The 20,466-nt window shown below is 42.4% G+C and overlaps 1 protein-coding gene across 2 annotated transcripts; it reads right to left on the bottom strand.

Annotated features, from left to right (window-relative positions):
• Positions 1-2,045: 2,045 nt before the first annotated feature.
• LOC147422035 (uncharacterized) lies at positions 2,046-5,497 on the bottom strand. Of its 2 annotated transcripts, XM_086503282.1 has the most exons (3): positions 5,260-5,481; positions 4,912-4,966; positions 2,046-4,246 (listed from the first exon to the last, which is right to left on the bottom strand). In XM_086503282.1, exon 3 carries the CDS (start codon positions 4,136-4,138, stop codon positions 2,339-2,341), a length of 1,800 nt encoding a protein of 599 aa, XP_086359408.1. In that variant the 5' UTR covers positions 4,139-4,246; positions 4,912-4,966; positions 5,260-5,481; the 3' UTR covers positions 2,046-2,338. The 2 variants fall into 2 exon arrangements, with proteins under 2 accessions (XP_086359408.1, XP_086359407.1); XM_086503281.1 differs by lacking the exon at positions 4,912-4,966 and having other exon boundaries at positions 5,260-5,497.
• Positions 5,498-20,466: the final 14,969 nt, after the last annotated feature.

The following is a 20,466-nucleotide window of genomic DNA, read 5'->3' as shown; positions in this document are numbered from 1 at the left end:
ACAAATCACATAGGCACACAAAATCGGATAATTGATGGAAACTCCGCCGCGTAACTCATCCAAGCAAACCCCGTGCAAGGTAACTGTAAAAGTTGGTTCCCACCTTCTACACCTAGACAATAATTACGACATCCCTACTCATGTCATCATCGCCCAAGAGTAGGTGCACATTTGTATAGAAGTCATTCATGGTTTGAACGTACTCTTAAAAACCAACAAAGTGAGTTTTTATCAACCTCCGAAGGTGATGGGCACACTCAACCATGATAAAAGCTAGCATTTGTCAAGAGCGCGCAAAAATACTAAAAGCACTAAAGATCTAAAGAGCAATTAATGTTATACTAAGTCAAACATGTGAGCTTTTAAGGTCCCCGCTTTATTGATTTTACCATTGATTGCCTTGAACAATCCAAAGGAAGAAACATTCGGAATAAACTCAACACAAAAATGAATGAATGTTTTTCATGATGCTTTTGAATGAGCATCATTTCTCAACAAGTAACTAAATAAGATGGCACAACTGAACAATAGTAGCAGATTTACTGGAACAAAGATGAGAAAATCTAAATAGTTGAGAACAAATGAAACCATACTTAACAGATGATACTTAGATTGGCATATTCCGGTTCAAGGCGTTTATATCATAGATATCTACTTCCAAACACAATGAAATCAGAAATATCTTAAGGTCTTACAAGGCACAACAATCACTATTTGTGGTACAGTCAAGTTCACAAAACTCTTGAAGATAAATTCCTCCACCTATAAAACTCGAATCCAAGTACATAAAATCTTGAGAAAAAGGAGTGTCATGAAAAAAAATATTTTCAAAGACTCTTACATTGCATTGCTTGTGCAAAAATATTGGGCAAGAGTTAGCAAGAACAAGATGCTCCATAAAATCAAGCTCATACGTAAAGATAGAACTCCACAAGAAAAACAACACAATTGGTGCCCTTAGGGATACCAATTGTTTGCTTGAAAAGAGTCACCAACCTAATTTCTACATACAAGCACCAGTCACTTGGGGTAACTCTGTTGCTGCATTACCACTCTAGAAGCTTCATCACAAGCTGTACAGGAGGCTTAGGAGGCTTCCGTTTAACGAGCACTATGCGCTACGATGGATAGCTTTAAAACATGAAAATTTGATGCATCCCAGCCCTTGCCAGTCTGCAAGCAGACACATCCAGCTCTGATGCATCCCAGCCCTTGCCAGTCTGTAAGCAGACACATCCCACGACGTTAAAACTCTCTTCTCTTCTTCTTCTTCACATCCTACGATGTTAAAACTCTCTTCTCTTCTTCTTCTTCTTCTATAATGCAGACAGGATGGGCAGTCCACTGTCGGCATGCTCTAGTCAACCATCATCCAAAAGGCACCATGCAAGCTGTTTTTCAAGCTCCAATGCATAACAGGCTGAGCCGCCCTGACCAAAGCCTCGTCAACCATTTGGTCTTCCAAACAGGAAAACTAACGCCGTTCATTGTGGGGGCAAGTGGATTTCTTTCAGATGGATGGTTCCACTGCATGTAATGGTGGAATACTTCCCACATCATAATTTCCACCATTCTAAGAAACCACCTCGTTTCCTTTATGTGCATTCCACCAGGTGCAACATCCAATCACTATCACAAATCGAAATCAACCAAACCTCTGATTCTTACCATCTGAGACGGAGATGAAACGAAGGTAGAAAGAAGGGTGGCAGTCGCTGCTTTCAATAATTTGGCTTCACGATGTGCTTAATTCCCTGCCAGGGCATAATAAACCAATACTTCTGAGCCACCTAAAATAATCCCAGCCTCCTTGTAGAATTACTATTCAACACGACATTTACTAGTGGACTGACATGAAAAAAATGCGCAAACCTGATCAGCAATCACCCTTCATCACAGTACTCCTGGTTGTGCTTCAAAATTGGAATTCAACTGTCTAGTAAAAAACAACTCACCTACTATACAAGAAATCTTCAATCGAGTAGAAAAAATACAGTCGAATCTGCCTCTCTTAGTTAGCAACCCTCCACAATGCCCAGTGCAGAAAGGTGAAAACAAAGATTCATAAAACAACAAAGTAACACTAAAGCAACAAATGGCCATAAGACCAACCATCCCTTAAGTAAGCCCTAGTCACAAGCACTTACATGGGCTTTTCTTGTAAAACAAACTCACAAGGAACAACAGAATTTGTGAGACGACTTATTCTTTAATTTGAATCGTTAATAGTCACAAGACTTCAAAACTCTTTAGAGACGAGCATTATGTCTCTGGCCTGAACATGCAGGCTGAACACATCTCCAGTTTGCACCACCAGTTTATCAAGCAATGAAGAAATTTAACTACTCTCTTGAAATGCCATGGAGTGTGACAATGCCACTGGATTTGCATTCTGTGTTTTGACAGCTGCAATGCCGGCCTCCTTCGCATGACATTGAAATGCAGCCTCCTTTTTTCCCGAAACCAGAGAACCTTCTGTATCTCTAATGCCTAGGGTTGACCAGATCGCACTTCGGGCTGCTTCATCTACATCTTTTATCCTTAAGGTCTTGGGAACCCAGACACGCACTTCACACGGTTCACTGAGTTCCACCCCAGATTTCTCTACTGCCATATTAAACACTGTTGGAACTTTCTGAGACAACCCCATCCAAGATTCTGATTGAGGCTTCTGTAAAGCTGTTGTATTTGATACCAATGCCGCTTTGGCCGCATCAACAGCATTTGCAGGAGGAGCCCATGGTAAGCCCCTTGAAAGGCCCCTATCTGTTGAAGGGCCCCATAATGGCAGCATTGATAACAGCTTTTGTCCAGATTTCTCGACTACTTTCTCAGACACTGTTTGACTTTTCTGTGTCAATTCACTCGAAGGTTCTGCTTGAGGCTTCTGTATAGCACTCGTATTTGGAATCAATGCTGCTTTGGCCGCATCAACAGCACTTGCTGCGGGGCCCCATGGTAAGCCCCATAAAATGCCCCTATCTGCTGGTGCACCCCATGAAAGCGGCATTGATAGCATTGCCAATGCAGCTCCAAAGGCAGGATTTTCCAGCGACCCATTCCAGGGCAATGCAGTTGGTGGAAGTGTGCCTGCACCAGTGGCATTACATTGAGAAACATCACACGCAGCTGGCACACCCTCAGCAATCTGCCGAGAAACATGATGTGCAGGTTGCAAACTTCCACTAGCAACAACAAAGCCTCCTTCATTACAATGTTCACCTCCCTTAGTAACTTCTGAGTCCGTACCATCAGATCTCCCATCATTCATACATGCATCCACACTCACTGCCTGTGTGGTGAGGGATGATGCACAACCCGACTCATTGGAGGCCTGCCTTTCAGAAGGCATTGCCAACACAAGCTCGCTATCCACATCCTTGAGCTCATTCTCCTGACTATCTACCTGTGCTTTGGAGAACTTTGACAGGTCCACAGGTTCATAACCATGTTTCTGAGGATTACAAGTAGCGACATGTTTCCCACCCCAAGCCGCAAATTTCGAGTTTATAAATTCATGAAAGATGCTTGATTGTTCTCTGTTATCATGTGTGCTACAAAGGGGTCCAGAACTATGCTGAGAGGTCAAACTCTGCTTTGCCCGTATGAGCTCATGTGTAAGACCACCATGCACTTTTGCTGATAATATGTTATCAGATACAAGAGACCTTGCATCAAATTGTGAGGGCAAAAGCTTTTTCTGTCTAAGATTACCAGCTTCACAACTAATACCACTTGTATCTTTCGATAATGAGGAGTTAGCTAGAGATTTACAATCCCCTGAAGCACTCCAGGTAGCTGAAAAATCTTCTGCATTGGGACATTCCACCAACAACCCTTCAGATATTGATTCAGATTCCAATGAAGAGTGCTTCCGCTTGCGTCGACCAGCACCAATGGCGACATTTCGTAGAGTGCCCCCTGCAGTCCAATACCTTTGACAGCCTTTGCAGAAGTGACGAGGCTGGTTCACATTATAATTGTTGTAGTAACAAAACTTCGTGTCCAAGCTGTTGCAGCGAGGACAAGCCAGGGTCTTGTCAGGTCTCTTCAAGCCCTTGATATCTGAACTACAATTAAAAGTGCTGGATTTTACAGTCATCGACTGCAAATTGAAGCTGTTGGCTTCCATATTCATGCTTGTAACAGAACGTCCAAAATCAGGTAGAATGTTTTCGGTGCTGCCTGATGAGCTCCCAATCTCATCCAATGTACTTACTCTTGAGCTTCCAAATGATCTTACATCCTGCAAAAAATGAAAAGACCCAAATAAGCACAAATCCATTACTCAATCCCCTTCATGAGATCATCAAATCCATTCATTCTTCAACTTCAAAATGAAGAATGCAATTACAGAAATTAACAACCAAGAGCATGTGTTAACCATAGAAGTTCACTTTGAAACTGGTTGAGAAATATAAAACAAATGAGACATCTCTGTAAAGATGCTGAAAAACACAATTGGGCCCAGGAATTTCTGAGTCCACTAACTACTAGTATTTGCAGAAAAAGATCTAGAGGTGTTCGGGCCCAAGAGCGGTAAAAAAAATATGTGCAGAAAAACATACAAACCCAAAAATTCAGCCAAACTGAATCACAATGATAACAGCAAAATAGCCCATTCCTCTGTGCAGAAAAACATACAAACCCAAAAATTCAGCCAAACTGAATCACAATGATAACAGCAAAATAGCCCATTCCTCCCTCTCGTGCTAACAAACATCTGCAAATGTCAGTGAATGCTCAAACATCTACTTGATAATAAGAGACAACTCAGATATGCTAGCCTTACAGTTCCAATGACGGTGGGCAGTGGAAATTCACAACACAAATTTGTACTTTTGCTTTTTTGTCTTTTTTCCCCCTTTCTTTTGACTTTCACAAGATCGAAACGATACGGAAGACGCTTACAAGATTTTAAAATTTCTCCAAGTTGCAATTGTTGGTCATCCAACATGTTGAGCGCCTATGCAGCTCTCAACCAAAAAAACAAAAAAAAACAACCATGAACGCATGAAAATGGCTTAAAATGTGGCTCGTCGTTTACAGACTTGTGTGTGTGTGTGTGTGTGTGTGTGTGTGTGTGTGTGTGAGAGAGAGAGAGAGAGAGAGAGAGAGAGAGAGAGAGAGAGAGAGAGAGCATTTATATTATACATAGATAATGTGCGTGTACGTGTGTCTGTGTGTGCCCGTGCGTGCGTGCGTGTGTGTGTGTGAATGAGAGAGAGAGAGAGAGAGAGAGAGAGAGAGAGAGAGTACCAGCTTGTAGGGAGAACCATAGGCAGCAACAAAGGATTCGTCTAATATACAGACCTTCGTGCTTCCCATGAAGATCCGGGACAAGCTTCTTACAATCCTCACATTGCACGCAGAACACTTGAAAGGCAAGAAACCATGAAGTGTATTGTGCGAACTCGAGAAGAGCGAACTCTTCTTGGGAGAGACCTGCGGATAAGCCTGTCCGACAGGAAGGGGCCGGGGGGGGGAGAAGAAGCGCAACTGGACGAGTGCTCAAGCTGGAGGGTAGAAGAAGAAATGCAAGAAATGAGCTTTTTATTGACCCATACCTTTTTAGGACCCCACTTCACGTGATCTCAAGTAGCCGACTCCAATTAGTCCTCCCCAGCAAATTTCCCTCTAGGCCCCACCTCCCCTTATAATTTCCTCTCAAAGACTGTCACTCCTCAACATTAGCTTTTGTGCACACGAGTAGGGACTTCTCGCAGCGGCAATGTCAACATGATTGTTATATGCAATTGCACATAAGAAATGTCCACTTTGTGAGCTCAACCTTGCATCACCTTGGATGAACCTATGGAGGATGGCGTGTGAGATTTTGACTTCTTTAAAACTCCTAAGGAGGTTACATAGCACACTCGATAATTTGAAGAAGAGTTGTATGGAGACGTAAGGGACACCAACAAATATTCTCCGGTAATTGGAGCACTACTCTAACATCTAAGCCTCATTGGTTCACCACTATGTAGCTTAGGGATGGTTGGAAAGTTGATTAGTTGAGGGTTTTTCTATAAATCAAAATTGCACCTCGTTTTGCATTCGCCTAACTCGTATCTTGCGTTGTTGTGGCGATGATCTATATTAATGGCTTTGTCATCACGTCACAAAGTGCAAGCCTAATACCCAAGGGGCTTGCACCGTCTCCACATGCCTTCACCTGTTTTACAAGGTACTTCATCCAGTTTGTATGCCATAATATAATTTCATATTGTGTTGCTAAATTGCAATCAAGACACACTAGAGCCACGGTGGCAAGCCATGCTTAGAAAGTCAATACTACTACTAACATTCAAGAAGGTGACAATCCTAAAGTGTTTTGATTAGTTTGCATTGCTAAAAAGCAAGAGGGTAGAGTCTTAAGTGTTTTTAATGGTGGGTTTATCAATTTACTTGTTTTGGACAATCTTAGGCATTTAGACTACGCTTTATTAAGTCACATATGTAAATATTTATTTAATTTGCACAAACAATTGAAGTAGTGAAATTGTCTGATACATCCATAAAATCCATCTCCAAGTGGCTCTCTTTGAGAAGAATTATAAGCTTCCTTCTCTCCAAAGGCCTAGAATCACAACTTTGTGCAAGTGAAGCAATTGAAGAAAAGAAGAAAAACAGTCCATGCATCAAGCATCATGCAAGGTTTTTAAAATCTAAGCCATAAATTATTGAGAATTTACCTTTCAATTATTTCTTTATTCCATTCAAATTTCTTTATGCCATTCAAATTTTTTTGAAGTTACAAATATTCATTGAAGATCTACTTAGACTTTGTAGATTTATATATTGGGTAACAATTTTTGTTTTTTCTTGTTTACTTCCTTTGGGTAATGCATATTTATCTCCTCTTGTAATTTATTCATTTAACCTCTTTTGTCTTTGCTTTATTTAATCTCAAGATCCTTTTCTTCAAGCTATTATGGACCATCAAAACACGAAAATAAAAAGAGAACAAGTGATGTTGATTAAGTGTTAATGGATCAAACGGTCAAGGATTGGGACCAAAAAGACAAATTCCATAAAAGAGCAAGGGTAATTGCTAACTAATTATCTCAATCGCTCGTAAGTACAGGTCAAGGAAGGATAATTGTATTCCAGGTAGCCTTGATCAAAGGTACATGACAAAGGAGATGATCGAGAGCAATTATAGGAGTCTAAAAATAGAAAGTGACTATGCTAAGCTCCATTCATTAGAATAACTCTTTAGACTCTAAGTATGAAGTTTGCAAAGCCTTAGGATGAAATTCTAACTTGCCATAAAATGTCTAAATTTAGTAGGTTTTGGGAGCAGCTTGATGGTACCTTCGAAGCACTGTGCTTAGTAGACAAGGTGGAAGTTTTAAAGCCTAAAGGGTGAGTTTTATTTTTACCAAAATTTTATCCTAAAAGGGATGACAGATAGGTAGGTTAGGGGTCTGTATTGTGTTTTGAGTTTGTTTTCTACGAGTTTTAATTTTCTCACACTGACATGCCTCCTCAAGGTATAATGCCTTGTGGTTTGATATTGTTATGTAGGACTTATATGGATTTCCATCCACATGGCTGAGGACATCTGCTTCGACAAAATGAGCAACTCCATACCTCCAGGTGGATATGTATAATTGCTAATTGTGGTTTTTCATGGTTTGTTTGAGTGCAATAGTTATGTTTGTTATCTGCCATTATAGATATATAAATTTGTCTTTGCTTAAGTTGATCGAAGTAGAGTTTAATTTTATAGATGAGCCTTAAGATTAGGAGACCATGACTTTAGGTTAACTCATTTACTTGACCAATAGTCCTAGTTGATAAAATTATCTGAGTGTTTGAGACCTTATGAATGTTTTAGGCATAGAAAAGCTTGCTCATTTAAACAACAAAAGACACTAGTGAGAATACCAAGGAAATGGAAGCAAAAAACATAAGTGCCACAAATGAAAAATCTTACGTTGGAAGAGAAATCCTGGCTTGATTTGGTACTTCACTCACATGTATTGTCTATGGTACTAGAGCCCTAGAGGTTCCCAGTGTGGGCGCTTTCCCTTGAGAAGGAAAAAGCCCCAGACATACAAAATAAGCACGCAAGTCAAATGATTGTGAACCAAAGTAAAAGAAAAAAGAAAAAAATGACATTTAAAAGACTTCCATCGAGATTACAGTTAAAATTTAAAGCTTTTGTTTGGAGTTGTGAGAGCTAGTTGGCTAATCAAAGCTGAAAAGCACAATTAGGGAATCTTGCATCTAGATAATCTTCTTATCTTAGATAGTACTAGAGTAGTTGTTTTAACCTTAGTCATAGCTAACTAATTGATAAACTCACCCATAAGTCCAAAACTCTTGATTAATTAATTTCATCAAAGTGCAATTTATTTGTCCTTAATGACAGTATAGCATTTCATAAATCTTGCATTTACTCATTTCCATATGTACTTTACATTCCTCTCATGATTTATTGCCATATGATTCCGCTTGCATAAAACAATGACTTTGCCTTGCAGATTCAAATCTAGATGCTCTACAACATGGACAAAGGGCTTTCTTTCATTAGCTTCCGAGGGTGGAATCTACATCAGGAAGGGGGACATGTTACCACCAAGCAACCACATTTTATGTGGCCATATGCCGGGCTTGTCGAACCCGCTAGTAGTGTATTATGTTATTGGTCGGGCTTGTCGGTCAGGTAGAAATGGTTAAGAGTGATCATCGATGAGAGGCGCACTCTAAAACTGGAACCTATAATGTTTGGGTAAGATTGGCTAAGTGTGGGTGCCCAAATGTGAACGGGCAAGCCCATATAAAAGTCAATCTAAACATAAAATACCTCGTTCTCTCATTTGTGCAATGCAAGAAGAGTGCTCTTGCTCCATCTCCTTTTCCGTCTCCTTTGTGTACTATTGTGTGAGTCTGCTTGAGAGAGAGAGAGAGAGAGAGAGAGAGAGAGAGAGAGAGAGAGAGAGAGAGAGAGAGAGAGAGATCGAGCATTGCGGCGGTACGATGGCGGCAAGGCGGTTGAGCGCGACGCAACGGCGACTCCCTCTTCTTCGCAACAAGGAATCCTTCACGACAACAAGCGTACAGCAGTGAGTGACACACCATTGTCATCTTTGAGCTTACTAGTTTAGGCTAGTTGCATGCTTGCTAGGCAAGTCCCTTGCTTCAATACGTGCGACAAAAGCCCACAAGTTATCAGCTACTTTGTTATAAGAAGCAATCGGAAACCCTGTTTTGCAAGCAGAGATTCTAAGTCAAATTCAAGCTCTTCAAGCCCAAGTTGCTCCAAGTACCCAAGAAGAGAGAAATCCTGTGACACCTCCAAAAGAGGAATCTCTTTGGGTAATGAACAGGAGATACGGGAAAAACCTCCAGGGCAAAATGTTCGAGAAGAAGAAGTGTGTCCTAAACTTTCAAGAGAGAGGTATAAAAGCGACACTCCACCTACCGCTAAAAGTGATGTTGTCCCAAAAAGACAACGAGCACGAAGGTCACCTACTCCTCCCAAAAAGAAGAGGAAGTCATCAAGCACTCCCTGCCATGCTAATTCAAAGAAAAGGGAAAGAAATACAAGTAAGAGGAAGAGAAGAAAGAGGTCACCATCTTCACCTCTTCCTCTTTTTCCCCCTCTTCCTCTTCATCATCATCACCATCTTCTGATGCAGAGGACAACGATGTCATGCAGCTCCGCACCCATGCTAAGAAAGATACAACGAAGATGCACATCAAGCTTAATTGAAGATTACCTGATTTATGATCAATGTTCAGGGCTTGCTAGCAAGCTAGTTTTATGATTAATGTACGCTAGATGCGGCTTTAAAGGACCAAATGATGCCTTAATGATGCTAAAAAAGAGTAGGTCTTGAGGTGATCACATATGGAAGATTATGATCTAGAATTGTAGTGCTTGAAGTGCTCTACCGGCATGTCTTTACGACTTGTCGATTGGAGCTACGGTGAAGAAGTTATGGCAGTTTGAAGTTTAAGTTGACGGCAGATCTGTACCAGATTGGGCAACTGCAGCTAAGAGGTTTGAGATGAATTGAATGCATGGGCCTGAAGTGCTCACTTTGTGGAGCACGTTGGTCTTTTTAGATCAACGATCGGAGTTCGAGTTGCCAAGATATTGGTCGTTAAAGATTCAGTGGGGACCGGTACTGTGACAGGTCAATCACCTCAATCGGTGTGTCATCTGGGAATGTTTGTGTAATGAAATTGGCCTATTTAATTTGAGAGTACCGGAAATTAATGAGAATACTTTTGAGAAATGACTTTGTGAGCATAGCGGGTGAACATAATTGAAGATAGCAACATAATCATAGCAATTAGTTAACTTGGCATGAACAATACTTTTGCAAGAGAGATAATTTAGAGAACATGACAACAGTTGAGGACCGGATTTATGTGGAGCCGGTCTGAAGGGGATCGGGGAGCACCACAGACGGAGAGTGAGAGAGAGAAGGAGACACACACACCATGTGGGTGGGGAGACTGTGAAGTGTGGCAGCTCCCCCTATACAGTATACTCACTATAAGTATAGGGTAACAGTGGGCGGGCGCCCATGACCTGGGCGACCGGTCAATGCACATAGGCCTTAACCCCAACAACCTCCCACTTAAAGGCCAATGTGCCTTTAAGAAAGATCTACTAGTGTACAACTAATAGAAGGTGAGATATTCTCTCAACCTATTCCCATTGACTCTCGATGAGCTAGTGCATCCGGCTCTATTGATAGACAAACATCCCGCTGCGGAAGCCACACAGAGCTAGCTCCAAGCTCTGCAAAGAGTCTACAAGAGCTCATGCACTCCTGCAAGTATCGGTCCAATACCTGCAAACCTCCCCTATGCTCTATGCCGAGATCAGTCATTGAACAACTAATCAACCCTGCTGCAAATGCTCCCACTACAGTTACTATGTCGGGCCTCGAGATCAGCATCTCGTACATGAGGACACCGAACGTTGATGCAACCCTGGCAAGCTCTACCACCTCCAACTCAGAACTCAACTCATGGCAATCCTGTCCCCTATCATAGAGACCATGGCACTCTGACTCCGAGCTTTGGAGTGACTCCTCATGCCCACCACATATCACATGTGTACCAAGAGTATCCATCTGTCCTGAATCTGCATCAAGCTCTAGCATAAGCATATCAAGAAATGACTCCACAATAGCCGACATCTCAGCATCCATGTGAGTCATCTCTGTCATCACCTCTGATGACTCATCCTGCTGTGACTCACTAGAGCTGTCCCGCTCTACCTGTGCATCCGTAGACGCAACCTGCACAACAAGGTCACTGCTCTGCACTCCATGCAAAGCATCCTACAACCCACAAGCAAAAGAGACTCGCTTGCTCTCTCGCTCTCTACCTGGCTGCATGATCATAGAGATAACACCGTCTCTAGCATGATCCACATGCAATGGGTAACCTGTACCACTCCTGGCACCTCTCGCAATCACTAGCGAACCCAAATGCATCACAAAATCTCGCTCTCGTAGCGAAATCTGACATCCACTATCCCGTAACTGTCTGACTGAGATCAAATCCCGTCTCAGATCTGGCACATAACGCACATGACACAGGGTAAATCTCATACCACTGGGCAAGGACAAACATATGTCTCCTACACCCTCAATGTCATACACAAAACCATCAGCCATGTGCACACAACCAAGTCTCCCACTAGAAAACGTGCTAAACCACTCACGATGCGACGTGACATGGAAAGTAGCATCTGAATCTAGTAACCAATGTGAAGACAATGTGCAATCCGATATGCAATCCATAGACATAAGATCGTCTGAAGACAAGCTAGATGTAAATGTGACATCGCCGTCACAAGCATACTCAGTAACCACCGTACTGATCTCACTAGCATCTGTCATGCCCAAATTTGCATCACGCATCTGTTGCCTCCGTTGTCTCAAACACCTGAAACATCGACACCTAATGTGCCCTCTATGTCCACAATGCCAACATGTCAAGTCTCTATGCCGTTGAGACTTGCGTGTGGGACCAATCTCTCCCATGGACATAGAAGTGGGACTAGACTCCCCTGTAGACATGGATGTCGCGTACATAGCATGTAAACTCTGCCATAAAGTATGAGTTGTAGTCTCCCTCGATACCTGACAGTAAACAGACTCAACCAGATGCAAACAAATCGTAGACATGGCTAACTCATCAAGATCCTGCCAATCATCATCACGCATAGACTTGGGCTTCGCCGATAAACCACGCAAGGGTTTATCCTGCCCCAAATCTCTCAATGCAACAAGCATATGCTCCTTCCAAGGAACAAAATCTGCACCATCAAACTATGTCAGACCATAACGCTGGAAGTCAAATGAAAAATCAGCCATAATGCTCGCAAAAGAGCAACCAACAATGAGTAGCAAATGCCAACCAAATCAGCCCTAAACTGGCTCGAATCGCATCAACAAAAGTCTGCAAATATGGTTGTAAAATATGGCTGCAAATCAGGCTCAAAACAGCCCCAAATTTCAGCTCTTAAACAATTGCATAAACAAGTCACAAACGTGTCCCAGATCAGCCTACAACTGAGCCATACATGGACACCTGCAAAGAGGAAACAATGGTTGAAAATTCAGCGCCCAAATAAGCCCTCAAACCTGCCTGTAAACTTGTAAACCTATAGCTGAAACCTGCTGAAAAACCTCAAGCCATTAGTGCTCGAATCCGGCTACCTAGCTCGTAGCCACACAAGCATACATCACAATACTCACTCCTGTGAGTGTGCCAAGATAATTGTACGCCTGTCAAACCGTGAGCTAATCACCAAGCCCACACTGTGCGGTAATCACCAAGCCCACACTATGCGGTATCGATGCATATACACGCATAAATCTCCCACCTGCAGAGAACACCGCACGCAAATGCTGAGTGCAACCCGCAATCTCTACCTAGATCGCATAAATGATGCGCATAAAACTCCTTGGAAAATTTAGCCAGAGTTTCGTCAATAAAACAGCCACAAAACCAGTAACCAAACTGACTGCACGCTCAAAACCATGAGCAACCAAAGCGCATCAAACCGCACTCCAAATGCATACACCAATCTCCACACTTTGCATACATCATTGCAAACACCTGCAAATCTAGTACACAAATATCTGCTCTATCTGTGACTGCCAAAAAACATGCTCGAGGCATACATTGCCGAGCTCAAAATGCAATCACATTAGTCTCCCTAAGCATCAAACCACATAAGGCATACATCGTATCCTCCCACCTGTGAGGAAACTTGCAGCAAATATCACTCTCACATTTGAGAGCAAACCATGTGTGGAATCCTCGACACACAATAAACAACTGCTGCTGCAGAAAATTCAGCATTCAGAATTTTAAAATTGTGATATGACGAGCGCGTCCGAAGCATGCCAAAATCCCAAGGTAAACTCCTGGATCACGTGTATCCGAGTCCAGGTATGAAAGCTATGCCAAAAAACGTTGTTTTCGGCCCAAAAACGCAGCAAAAACTTGCTGCTGCTGCAGAAATTTCAGAGGTTAAAATCAGCTCAAATGGACATCACCATTGCGTCCGGAGCGTGCCAAAACCCCAGGTTACACCTTAACCTTACATAAATCGCATTCCGTATGCAAAAGTTATGCAAAAAACACTGTTTTTAGGGCCCGAAAAATGACCTGCAAAAATGAAAATCTGCATTTTTTCTGCAAGTAAAGCTGCAAATAACCATACACACTTGCAATACACTCTTCCCTCAAGCTTGGGAATGCCCCTCAAGCCTCCATGAGCACAGATCTGGTGGTTGCTCACCGATCTCAAGCTTCCACCGAAAGCGAGCTCACCAAAGCCGAAAGCTCACTCCTCTATAGCACTCCATCTGTTGCGAAGCCAAAGCTCTGATACCAATTGAAGGGGATCGGGGAGCACCACAGACGGAGAGTGAGAGAGAGAAGGAGACACACACACCATGTGGGTCGGGAGGCTGTGAAGTGTGGCAGCTCCCCCTATACAGTATACTCACTATAAGTATAGGGTAATAGTGGGCGGGCCCGCCCATCACCTGGGCGACCGGTCAAGGCACATAGGCCTTAACCACCACACGGTCCCCCCTCCAATAGGCATTTGTATTATGATTTCTCCCATTAAGAGAGACTTGTTACAATACAATCTTTGTGTTCCTTGTGACCTAGGTGATGCAATGAAGATGGAAAGCTTCATGCATCACAAAAATAACATAAACTTGAAGAAAGCTTTAACTATCCCAAGCTTCAGTCCCAAGACCTCAAACACCTTCGAAGGTGGAGAGAGCTAGCAGGGAATGAGGGTAGGGAAGAAGAAGAAGAAACATTTCTTAGGAGAAAGAATTAGTTCCTCACTTATCATAACTCTTGTTGCTAGCATACATAATAGCATAGTAATGAAGAAGAAGGAGATGGCAAGCTTAAGCATTGAAGCAAGGCTCTTGGTTGGATTTGCACTCCATATCCAAGAGTGTCGGTGTAGGCTCTCAACCTCTACTTGCTTGGAGAAGGAGAGGGAGCTCTTGCACTTTGCATAGCACACAATGAGAGTGTTTGTGAGTGTGTGGGTGAGTATACCCCCTAAGCAACCCCCTAACTTGCTTGGGTCGACCCCCCCTTGTAGCTCATTGGACCCCTCCAGGCCTAGCCAATCACAAGCAGGAGGCCTTACAAGCAGCAAGGGTAGCCTTGAAACAAGTGTCCCCCTTTCCCCTTTGAGAGAGAGGGCTAGATAAATGCTAAATCATTTAATTAAATCTCCTAAATTATTATTGGACCCCTTGGGTGGCCAACCAATAGACTTTAGGCACACCGTGAGGGCAACATGAGGAGGAACTTGACAAGTGTCCCTTTTGCTTTATTTGTACCATGCATGCCTTGTGTGAGTGTGTGGGTGTTCTCTCTCATCCCCCCTCATGTAGGGCTCGCCCCCTCCTTGTAGGGATTGAATCTTTTACTTTTTGACACCTCAAGCCCCTCATGCATAGGCCCGGTTCCCACCACAAGCTTGGCTCATAAGCACTTTAAGCTTGGGCTGGGTTCTCACCTCAAGTGCAACCCTAGCATCTCAAGTATGTCAAGCACCTCAAGCATCTCAATAATTAAGCACCTCAATCATCAAGCACCTCAGGCACCTTAGTCATCAAGCATGACACGCAGGAGAAGCACCTTGAGCTAGGTCGGGTTCCCGCGCCTCAAGCTCAGCCCTAGCTTACCTAAGGTCAAAGGCCTTTTACACACATTATTGGAGGTCTTCAATGAAGCTAACCCTAAGGTCTTATGCTCCATGTGTTAGCCTTGCTCTTTGATCGACCATCTCTCATTTGGGCCCCTTTACCATTGGCCCCGTGTTGAGATAGATCTATAAGCACATGTCTATATCTTAACACTTGTTCCCGTTTATTCTCCCACATTAAGTGATCAATTTAATATGAGAAAATCATTTGGGTTGGTTAGATATGAGATATTTGATTTTATGACATTACCTCTCTCTTGAAATCATAGTCGTCCTCGACTATGAGGTAGAAGAGATAAAGCCTTAGTCATTAGTCAATTTTACTTAGCGGGTAGAGGATCCCTTTTTACCCTACGACATCTTTCTAAGATGGATGACTAATCCATTTGGTGCTTGGGAGACATAGCTGCCGCAAGCATGTCTGCTCTTTAGTCCATTTCATTCTCCCAAAGTAGAGTGACAAATTCTACTTGGTGTTTGAGAGACGTCGTCATCACAAACATGATTCTAAGCATGCATACTAGTTAAATTTGTGCACAATTAAAAAGAGGACTAGTCTTATAAGACAAAAACATGAGTCATTTAAAAGAAATTTGTACATTTGCTTACTCTAATGTAGCATTGTAAGCATTGACAAGGTTCATACTATCCTTAAGTTGTATTCCTTTCATCCAGCTAGCATCTTCAAAAGGATAATTTTTGAACTTCATAAGATACCATCGGATAATCTTACCATGTCGTAGTACCTTGTCTTCATGCCAAAGAACAGCTTCGGGTTGTAGCACCTCTTCTTGGTCTTCAACGTCAGGAGGGTCTTCAATAATTGGTTCAGTTGGTGGCTCTCCTTTGTAGGGCTTGAGTAGGCTTACATGAAAGGCATTGTGTATGAGCCAATGGTTGGGCAACTTGAGTTGATAAGCCATCTCATTGATGGGCTTCAAGATTTGGAAAGGACCATAGTATCTTTTTGATAGTTTAGCATAATACTTTTGATGGCCCGTAGGATTTTTGCCCGTCATTTGCCTTAATTGAGCCTTAGTAAACTTGAGATAAGAACCAATCATTTTCTTTGAACATTAAGGCTCTTCTGTGCTTATCAGCAGCAGCTTTTTTTCCTTTGTTGAGAGATCGATATAGCCTCCTTAATCTTTTGAAAAGATTCTTGTAGGTCACGTCTATACTCATCGGCGGCGAAGATCTTCCCATGTACTTTGAGTAGCAATGGACTTTTAGGTCTTCCCTCAATGATCTCAAAAGGTGCTTTTCTCGTAGAAGTATGTACAGTATTATTACTCTACAAGAGGTAAGTACTTTTCCCATTGTGAGCGTTGATCTACTTCGGTAACATAAGTCTTGAGTAGATCGAGTATCGTAAGATTGGCTATCTCACTTTGGCCATCCGTTTGTGGATGATAGGCCGAAGAGAAATTCAATCTTGTTCCTAGATTTTCAAAGAGACCTTTCCAGAAATTACTGGTCATTCTAGGATCTCTATCTGACACGGTGGATGTGGGTAATCCATGGTGCTTGAAAATCTGAGATATGAAGAGAGTTGCCATTTGATGTGCCTTAATAGTCTTTTTGACAGGAATAAAATGTGCTTGCTTGCTAAACCTGTCGACTATTGTCCATATTCCTGTATTCCCATGGATAGACTTGGGTAATCCAAAGATGAAATCCATGGATATACTCTCCCATGGTGAATTTGGAATAGACAATGGCTGGAGTAATCCAGGTTGCTTCCCTCTATCATACTTGGTCTTTTGGCATACTACACATTTTGAAACATACTCTTGTATGTCCACTTTCATGGTAGGCCAATAGAAATACGTCTCTACTCCTCGGAGAGTAGGTTGAATACCTCTATGCCCTGCATATGGAGGAGCATGGGATTCATACATAACCTTCGCACGAAGGGAATGGGTAACACATAGCCTATTGCCATGGAGAAGATAACCATCCTGCAAGGTGAATGGTTCCTCTTTCTTCCCCAAAGCAAGGGATGACATTATGTCTCTAAAGTCAGGGTCAGTAGCATACTCATCTATCATAGAGGATATATCATTGTGAGTAGCTATAGACACCGCATTAACTTTGGGTCGTCCCTAAAGTGCATCGGCCACTTGATTGTGCTTACCAGCTATGTGAGCAATATGGAAATTAAATTGCAAAAGAAAATTTGCCCACCTCATTTGTTTGTCGGAAAGCTTGGTTTGCGTCATGAAATACTTGAGACTTTGGTGGTCAGTTTGTAGGATAAATGGAGTCCCCAATAGGTAGTGCTTCCATGTGTCTAGGGCATGTAGAACAGCTAAAAGCTCTTTCTCATAAATGCCCAAGACTCGTTCATCAATATTGAGCCTTCGGCTCTCATATGCTATGGCATGCCCTTCTTGAAGGAAAACTGCTCCAAGGCAATCACCACAAGCATCACATTGGACCTCAAATGGCTTTGAGAGATCCGGAAGCACAAGGACTGGTTAGGAAGTAAGCTTCTCTTTGAGCTTTTCAAAAGCATTTTTCTCCTTAGCAGTCCATACAAACTTAACGTTCTTCTTAGTTAAGTCGTGTAGTGGTCCTGCTACTTGAGAGAATTTTGCTATGAAGCGTCTATAGTATGCGCACATACCAACAAAGCTTCTTAGCTCATGTAGATTTCTTGGGTTAGGCCATGCTTTTATTACCTCTAACTTTGATGGATCCATTTGGATACCTTCTTTAGAGATAATATGACCTAGGTATTGAATCTCTTGAAGGAAGAATTCGCTTTTCTTTTGGTTGAGAAAAAGCTTGTTCTCCCTCAATGCTTGAAAAATCACTTGGAGATGTTGCTTATGTTCCTCCAAAGATTTGGAGTAGATGATGATATCATCAAAGAATACTCCAGTGAATTTGCGGTATGGTCTAAAAATTTTCTCCATCAAACGATTGAACGTAGCTGGTGCATTAGTCAAGCCAAAAGGCATGACTAGATATTCATAAAGACCAAACGTTGTGCGAAACGCGGTCTTTAAGATATCTTCATCCACTATCCTTATTTGATGATAGCCACTCTTAAGGTCAATCCTACTGAATTAGGTCGAGCCTTGTAGCTTATCAAACAGATCTTCTACCCGAGATACGAGAAATCTATTTTTGATAATTATATGGTTTAGTGCTCGATAGTCCACACACATACGGTATGTACCATCTTTCGTTTGCACTAAAAGGACTGGAGAACAAAAGGGAGAGGAACTAGGCCTCACCATCCCTTTGTCTACCAGCTCTTGTACTTGCCTCATGATCTCCTCTTGTTGAGCTTGTGAGACTCGATAAGGAGGCTTGTTAGGTGGTGAGCTTCCAGGAAGGAGCTCAATATGATGGTCATCATCCTCTCGTTTTGGAGGTAAGTCCATAGGGATATCATCGATGAACACATCTTGGAATCCTTTTAGAAAATTAGACAATTCTAACTCTTCTTGATTCCTACCATTTACATTTGATGAAACATTAATATCTTTTAGAGACTCTTTGACAAAAATCATGTACGCAGAAACTGAGCTCTTCATTGACTTATAAAAAGCAAGAGGATTTACAAGTGGAATAGTGCGACCACGCTCACTAGCATCTATATACATGTTCTTTCCCCTGTAGGTGAAGTAGATTCTCCTTTCAGGGAACTTCATGTTGGCAGCCATGCGATCAAACCATGGTGCCCCGAGGATAACATCCTCATGTTGGAGAGGAGAGATGAAGAAGTCTTCCTTCTCGACATAGCTTTGGACATGAAGCCTCAACTTCCCAATCAAGGGAGTAACGGAGGCTCGTTGTCCCTTGAAAGCTGTATCAGCCACTACTATATCTCCCATCTCAAAATCTTGAATGCCCAACTTGGTGGCCAACTCCATTGATATGAAGTTAAGAGTAGAGCCACGGTCAAACAAGATGAAAGCATCATGCTCTCTTACCTTTCCCCAAGCATAGGAAAGTGATGATCCTTTGCAATGAGCATCCTCTTTTGGAGTTTCGATGGTGGAAGCCCTAGGAGTCTCATTGCAAGTATTCTTCTTGGGGCAAGAACGATAGCCATGTCCTTGCTCCCCAGACTTGAAACACTTATGGTCCTTGTGAAAAGCTTCAAGCTCTTCAGGAGAGAGTTTGTTTTTACCTTTGTAAACTCCCTTCTCCTGGGACCAATTGTTGTTGTTGTTGGAATTGACTTGGGAAGTATTTTGAACATTGGTTTTCCCCTTTGCATCATTTTTGTCTTTGTTTTCCATGGGCTTGACATTACGTCTAGCCCCTTAATGGAAATTGATGCGTGAAGCAACCATGGTGTGATGGATTACTTCGCTAATAGTACTAGGCCGTTGAGAGTTGATGTATTCGGCCATCTCTTCAGGTAATCCCGCACAGAATTGATGCCTTTGCTCGGCAAAGTCTATCTTTTGAAAGACAGTACCCTTGAGATGTAAATCCCAAAACTTGTCTACATATTTGTGGATAGACACATGGGAGAGAAGCTTCAAGCTGCGCCATTCGGTAAGCACTTTGTCCTTTGCATCAATTGCAAGGAATTGCTTCAGATGGAAACTCGTAGAGTTTTCCATGTCTTTGGGGCTTCACCATTTCCATGAAGGCTAGCCCACCATTGACGAGCTGATTTTTGGAAGTGCATAGCTACATGGTGTAGCTTAGAGGATTCTGTGAAGCCCTCATCTCCAAAGGCCGCATGAAGTTGCTGGATGAAGGCCAACACTTTGTCGGTAGCACCGAAGGTTCCATCATAGGTGAGAAAAGAGATACTCTTTCCTCCCTCCTTGAACTTCTTTAGCTTTTGTGACCTTCACCATGCAGGAAATGATTTGCGATGTCCTCCCCTCTTGTACTCTCTAGGAGAATAACCATAATTTTCGTCAGAAGAGGAGGAATGTGAAGAAGAAGGAGAAGAGGGTGACCTCTTCCTAGCCCTTTCCTTCCTTTGTTTCCTCTCTTGCCTTTCAGAGTGATGAGGAGAAGGACTATGTGTTGATCTTTTCCTCTTGGGAGGAGTGGGCGATCGTCTAGATCGTCGTCTTCGTGGAGCCACATCTTCAGAGGAACTTAAACTTTCATTTCTTTCTTGCTCTTTGGATTCCTCCTCTCAAATGGGATAGAGTCTTCTTTTGGGGGTCTCTTCAAGAGGCCTCCTAAGCTCTCTCTCCTCTTGGAGAGGAAGGGAAATTCCATAAGCACGAAGTTGTTGAGTAACT

The sequence above is a fragment of the Adiantum capillus-veneris genome, chromosome 27, assembly GCF_014529385.1.
Source record: "Adiantum capillus-veneris isolate H3 chromosome 27, ASM1452938v2, whole genome shotgun sequence".
Lineage (NCBI taxonomy): Eukaryota > Viridiplantae > Streptophyta > Polypodiopsida > Polypodiales > Pteridaceae > Adiantum > Adiantum capillus-veneris.
The sequence above is the reverse complement of the archived record's forward strand: the minus strand, read 5'-3'. Positions and strand labels throughout refer to the sequence as shown.

What these genes read in the sequence shown, in the direction of transcription:
- LOC147422035 (XM_086503281.1), bottom strand. Translation starts at nt 5,328, where the DNA reads ATGGGAAGCACGAAGGTCTGTATATTAGACGAATCCTTTGTTGCTGCC. An exon ending in ATGGTTCTCCCTACAAGCTG is followed by an intron (nt 4,247 to 5,259) that starts GTACTCTCTCTC and finishes CATTTTTTGCAG; the next exon opens with GATGTAAGATCATTTGGAAG.